Here is a 6,512-nt window from a genome sequence, read left to right on the forward strand (position 1 = left end):
TGAGGAACTGCTCTAGAAATGGGATTTCATCACTCACTGGCGTGCTGTGCACTGACCTGACCGAAGATTTTGACTTGGGGTCTCTTACGCATTGTTCCAAACTAGGGGAAAAATATGGATCCCCTTCAGGCAATTGAACTATTTGCTGCGTAAAACTTCTTATTTAATGCTACTCTGTACTGAAATGACAAGGATTAAAACTTCAAATAGTAGGTGGTGATTTGGAAGAAACATAACATTTTAAAAAGAGGAAATTCTGTGCACGAAGGTTAATTCCATACTTAGTCCTGCAGCACTGGCTAAAAATTGTGTAATTTTTCCCCTTCACACAATGTTGTTTTTGTTTCTTCCTCACCAGTTCAGACAAACATCTGTTATACTGTAGAAGGACAACTATCTCCCAAACCACGGAGTGCCCCTGCAGCCAAAGTCAACAACGCGAGCCCCAAGCATCGAGCACAGTCAGCCTTTATATCCAGCCGGGATAACATTTCACATGTTTTGATTAAAATTAGCTAATTTGTAATCCTAGAACCTATGAAACTTAAAAGCTGCCATCCATATAGATCACATTAGGCAGAGTGTTTTAAAGGGCCAGTGCACACTGTGATTTCTTGGTGGCTTCACCTCCCTCCTTTTCCTCCAAGACCAATTTAAAATGAAACAGAAGAGTAATCTGGAAATGCAGGACAGGAGGGAAGGGGGAGTGAGGAAGAATGGTTATCCTAAACTGTCTGAATTCCAGCCTCCATGGGAGGACAACTCCTACCGGTATCTTTAAAAAACAATGACAGCAAAAAACTATCAATGGAATCACTGGTGGTTTCCATCATAAGGAATGGCACTGATTTCTAAGGCAAATCTTCCTTAACTCTCCTTGGACTGAAGCTGCACTGCACGCTTCCAGGTGCTAAGTTCCTCATCCAGAAATCAAAACTCTTATTCCAAAATGTTGCTACAGACATTTTCTGAAAGAAAGGAATGCTAACCATACACACCTAGGTACTATATAATAATATATATAGTATTTATTATCCATGGGCCCCTTTCAAGGCACCCTCTAGAATATGCTTGTTCTAATCAAGACGATGTCAAACTGCAATAGATTTTACTTAGTTGCTTGCCATTTTCCTCGTTTATCTTTTAAATACCAACTAAACCAACCTGACCAAGTCAGTGGGCAGTGTTAAAGACTCTATGCAGAAGATGGGGAACACCAAGAGGGCTGCAGAATGAAAACCAAAGTCCTCCCTGAAATCTACTTGCTTGTAACTCACAGAAAGACAGAAATTACAAATAAAACATTAAAAATAAAAATCAAGAGAAACTCGTGAAATCAACACAAAACAAAACCCTCACCGGGCAAAAGCTGCAACTTCATGGAAAATAAATTGGTGGGGGTGACGGGGGACGAGGGGGGTCCGGAGCTGAGCGGGGCTCTTGTGCAATCACTCCAACGCGAACAGCTGGAGCGCCAGGCTGCCTCGCTCGCCACCTCTGGAGCACCGCTGGCCTGGCGGGGAGCCCGGCATCGCCAACAGGACTCCGAGCCGGCCTTTCCGAACAATGGGCAGGCGCTCTGCGAAGGCGGCCCCTCAGACAGCTATCTTTTCAGCAGGGCTTGCCCGGGTCTGCTTAAACTGGGAAGTGAAGCATGCAAAGGCTGAGAGGGAGGCGGAGGCAACCTAGTGAGAGGAGCGAGCAGGGGCGGGCGAGGCGAACCGGCCGTCCAAAACGGTACCTAGACCTGCGCCGCTCGGGCCACAACTCGCCACGGCACTGACAGCCCCTTTACGCCGATGCAGCAGGGTACTAGGAAGCGATACGGAGGAACCGGGAGATGAACTAGGGAGAGAGGGGTGGAATCGAGCGCTCCCGGGATACCTTTGGCTCGGCGGCTTCCTAACTTTGGAGGGATCCGGGGATGGCTGCCGAAGAAGAGGGGAAAAAAAACTACCCCACCGACCAGGAAAGCCTCTTCACCATACCCACCCTCAACTTGGGCTCCGGGTCCCCTCCTCCCTGAAACGCGCCCGTCCCAACCTGGGGTTTATAAGGTTAAAGAGTCTGTGGTTTCCCGGTCGTCCCCCACCCCCACCCCCATCAAATCCGAGGCAGACATCTCCGGGATGCAGCCCGACAGTTGGCCTCTGTTTTGCACCTGGAGGAGGAGCTGAGTCGTTCAGGGCATCCTACGGAAACTGACAAGCGCTCCTCTTACACCCCCTCCCCCCCCCCAAAAAATCCATACAACAGCCCGAAGGGAGCGGGCGGAAGAAAGAGCTCGAGCTCTCTGGCCCCGAAGTCCAAAAAATACCTTCATTTCCTCATTGATCTCCCTTTTCACTGGGTGAGCCGGTTTCCTGCTCCTTTTATTTTCCGGAGGTCTCCCTTCTTTCTCCATTTCTGCCATGTTTTTGTGTCTGGTTTCGGTGGAGATGAAATGGCTGCTGCCGCCGCCGGCGGTGGCGGTGGTGGTGGTGGCGGTGGTGGAGGTGGTGCTGATGGTGGCGGTGCTGGCGGAGGTAGCGGTGCTGGCGGGGCCGGGGCCGGGGTTGGGCGCGGGGCTGGGCGGGGGAGGAGGGGAGGCAGGCTCCGGAGAAGCGCGGTCTCTTCTAGCGGCGGAGAACGTCAGTGGCTGTCAGAGGGAAAGGTAGCTCGAGGGGTCTCGGGGATGCCGCCGCCGCCGCCGCTCCGGCTCCCGCCGCCGCCGCCGCCAACGCCGCCGCTGCCGCCAACGCTGCCGCTGCCGCCGCCGCTGCTTCTGCCGCTCCCGCCGCCGCTCCCGCCGCCAACGCCGCCGCCGGGCTGCATCCTCGGTGCCCCGTGGAGTCGTCAGCCATCTTCCGGCGCTCTGTCCGTCTGCATGGGCGAGGGGGACGAGGGCCCGGCGCGGAGACAGCGGCTCTGGGCGTGCGTGCGTGGATGTGTGTGTGTGTGTGTGTGTGTATGTGTGTGCGCGCCCGGGAGAGCGCGCCAGCCCAGGCACCCAGCGCCTCCCGCGAGCCGAGCCGGGGGCGGGCCGGGGGCCGGCGCCGGGAGCAGGGGGCGGGCGGGGGAAAGGTAGGGGGGGCGCTAGGACAGCCCCCAGCTCCCGAGCGGGCGTGGCTTCCACCGTCACAGTAGACGCGGATGCTGCGCGGCTCCGGGGGGCTGCTCGCGGCCGCCGGGCTCATCCCAGGCCGGCCCCGGCGGGACACGGCGCCCCTCGCGGCCGCTACCTCGGTACGACGCCCCTCGGGGGCCCTGCTCCGACCCCGGCCGCCCCCTTCAGCTCCGTGATGAGCTCGGGTGGGCTTGGAGTTGGGTTTTGAGCCCGAACTGGAAGCTGCTTAGGAAAAATGAATGGGGTTGCGGGGAGGAGATAGGGCGGTGGGAGGGCGTGGGGACCAGAGGTCTCGTTGATAGAAGGCCGCTTTCCGCCCCCCGCCCAGAAGGCAGACTGAGCTCGCCCCCTCCGGATGGCAAGGTCGGGGTCTCGGGAAAAAGGAAACCACAGCCCTGACCTCTCCACAGCTGTCGGGGACAGTGTCGCCTTCTGGGGGCCACCTCAGGGCTCGGGAGGCTGGAGGCCCCTTGGAGATCCCTGCGCCTTGCTCGGCTGGTCCCCAGCGCGGCGCGGGTGACGACTGCGCTTGCAAGAAAGCTTTTGCCTCCCAATGAACCACTTAGAAGTAGGACATCTCGGCCTACAGCTCCCTGCTCTTTCTTTTTTTTCTTTTCCCTCCAGTTCTCGCACACACACACACACACACACACACGTGTTTGTCTCACTACAAAGTTAACAGCGTTACCCCGTGCGCACCCGTCTCCCGGTGCGCTTGATATAAACCACACACACACACACCCCCTCCCCCCCCAAGATTAGGTGCCGCTGGAAGTGCAGCGTCCCGCGTGAGGTTCCATTCTCCAGGGACCAGGACCACCTGGCCACCCCCGGCCGGACCGTCCCCACCCTCTGGGTGACTCTTTGCCCCCGACTGCCCTGCGCGCATCTTCTCTCCCCAGTCGACCTCGCTCCCCCTGCGCTCACGCGCCTCTCCTTTGGCCCTCTGCGTCCACACCCGGGACCAGGCTCGGATGGCGTTTGTCCCTCTTTGGGTCGAGGCAGTGGCCTAAACGGTTTGATGAGTTTTCGGTGAGACACGCAGCTCTAAACCCGTCGTACACGCGGCGGGGGACGAGCTGACGTTCCCGGCTTCGCTTTCCCGCGCCGCGACACTTCGTGATTACCTGACACAATGCGATATGGGGGTGTCCATTGTTCCATTCAGTAGAGTGTGCACTGTGACAGTGGTGGTACTTAAAATTGCACAATTAAAAAAATTTTTTTACTAAATTTTTACTAAAAATGAATTCGGTGTGCAGGATATGAGTAAGCTTTCCATTAAAATCTGTTTGGCCTGTCAAACGAGGCTCATCCTGGGTATTACGCTGCCTAATTTGCATCTTGGCATTGTTTTTGTTTTTTTTTTTTAATTTAAACTTCGAATTAGAGCTCTTTGGGAGCGTACTCGGGAGGACTGAGTACCTCCACGTTGGCTATTTTGCCGTTTAGCATCGTTTTGCTTCGTAAAGGTCAAATTACAGATGCTTGGGCGTTTACTCAGGAGAGCTGAGCACCTCCTTTCGTCTCTTCTCTTCCCATTCTGGAGAAAGCAAGGAGAAGCCGCACCCCGCTCCTCGTGGCTCGTGGATCCCAGGCGAGCCAAGAGGTCAGAGGGAGCGGGGCCAAACCGGGCTCCGCTGCTGCAAGGGGTCCACGCGAAACCCTTGCCCCCAGGAAAGTTAAAAATCCTGGGGCGGTTATCCCGGACGAGAAAAACTCAAGAGGACCGATGAGGTACTAGGGAGTGCTCTGCAGTACAAGAATTGGAGATTTTTTACGGTAGCCTTTGGGAGCGTACCCAGGTATACACCGGTTTTGAGCCCAAGTGCTCTGGCCAGCTCTGGCCAGGAGTCCTCAGGAACCCACAGTGGGACCCGAGACCATCCAGACAGCGAGAATACCGGGAGGAGCCAAAACCTGTTTGCGCTGACACAACCCCCGCCCCCTTCCTGAAACGCTAACACAACATTCTCATTTTTAAATGAGTGTGTGAGAGTGGGTGTATGTCTCAGTGAGAAATAAGCATCTTAATGCCATTGCTGGAAGAGAGAAGAAGAAATCTTTTTGATTTTCCAATCTGAATTTCATCCAAAACATCTGATAAATAGGATGTGGGTTGGAGTTAGTTCTCTCTGTTTTGTCCTCTCGGTCTTTAATGAGAAGTAGTGAGAAAAGTTTGTTTTGTTTTTTTTTAACTTTTGAATAACTGTGGAAAGGTATGTTGTAAAGTATACACAGAAAAAAGCTTTTTGTCTTCTGGAGACATATTTAAGTCCCCTCTATTTCCTTTGGTGCCAGAACCATTACAATTGATTCACTGTTGTTCAGTTGATATCAAATAACAAGTTATATACCCCAAGTCCTAAGATACAGTTTCACAAGTTAAGAATAAAATAAACAGAAAAGGTGAACTGTAGCCCAGAGTTATATTTAGAGGCAGCTACACTTCCTTTAAAGAAAATTACTTGCTCTGCCATAGTTCAGGCATTAAATAATCATATTAATCAGCCACCTGCTCCTTCACAGGCATATGTCTTCCAGAAAACTGAGGTGAGCACATCGAATTAGAATCCACAATGCATGCCATCATTGACAGAATGAAAGCTCATAAAGTATGTGTGAGGAGACTCTTAGTCTTGAATAAACCTCACAGCTTATGATTTTTACACCTTGGCAAAGACAACGTGTAGTGAAAGTTGCTCTGTTATGTCTGACTCTTTGCGACCCCATGAACTGCCAGGCTCCTCTGTCCCTGGAATTCTCCAGGCAAGTATACTGGAGTGGGTAGCCATTCTCTTCTCCAGCAGATCTCCCCAACCCAGAGATCGAACCCAGGTCTCCCCCATTGCAGGGAGATTCTTTGCCATCTGAGCCCCCAGGGAACAGATGAAGACAATTATATAATGGGTTGCTGTTTTATGAATTTGGATATATCATGAGTCCAATAATGTTCCCTGGATAACTTCAGACACTCTGTAAGAGTATAACCCAGTGTTGACAGGACAATCTCTTACTTATCTTGGAAGAGCCACCCTTTATTCTATGAATTACCTTTATGCTTCCCAATCATTAGCGCCCTCTCTCTCTCTCTCTCTCTCTCTCACACACACACACACACACACACACACTCACACTCAAGCACACATCCAAGACAAACCCTGAAAGAAAAAAATTCCCTTTACTAGCCCTGCCAGTCACAAAAATAGGCACAAGATTGACCTTTCATTACATTCATTCCTCAGATATATTTTTATGACTTTTACTCTTCAAGGTTTCTCTTAACGTTCATTCTAGCCTGATAAATCCAGAAAATACTTGAGAGAGTGGATAGGAAGAAGACCCCAGTGTGATTTGCCTTCAGCCCTCAACCTCTCAATCTGCTTCTTTGTTATCTCCAAGAACA

General features: G+C 52.3%; 1 protein-coding gene across 1 annotated transcript in view; it reads right to left on the minus strand.

Annotated features, from left to right (window-relative positions):
- SOBP (sine oculis binding protein homolog) overlaps positions 1-2,567 on the minus strand; it is a 167,002-nt gene extending 164,435 nt beyond the window's left edge. Inside the window, exon 1 of the mRNA XM_052645601.1 lies at positions 2,318-2,567. Coding sequence (XP_052501561.1) covers positions 2,318-2,413 — 96 coding nt within the window. The 5' untranslated portion in view covers positions 2,414-2,567. The remainder of the gene's footprint in view (positions 1-2,317) is intronic.
- Between the last annotated feature and the right edge of the window lie 3,945 nt (positions 2,568-6,512).

The sequence above is a fragment of the Budorcas taxicolor genome, chromosome 9 (assembly GCF_023091745.1).
Source record: "Budorcas taxicolor isolate Tak-1 chromosome 9, Takin1.1, whole genome shotgun sequence".
Lineage (NCBI taxonomy): Eukaryota > Metazoa > Chordata > Mammalia > Artiodactyla > Bovidae > Budorcas > Budorcas taxicolor.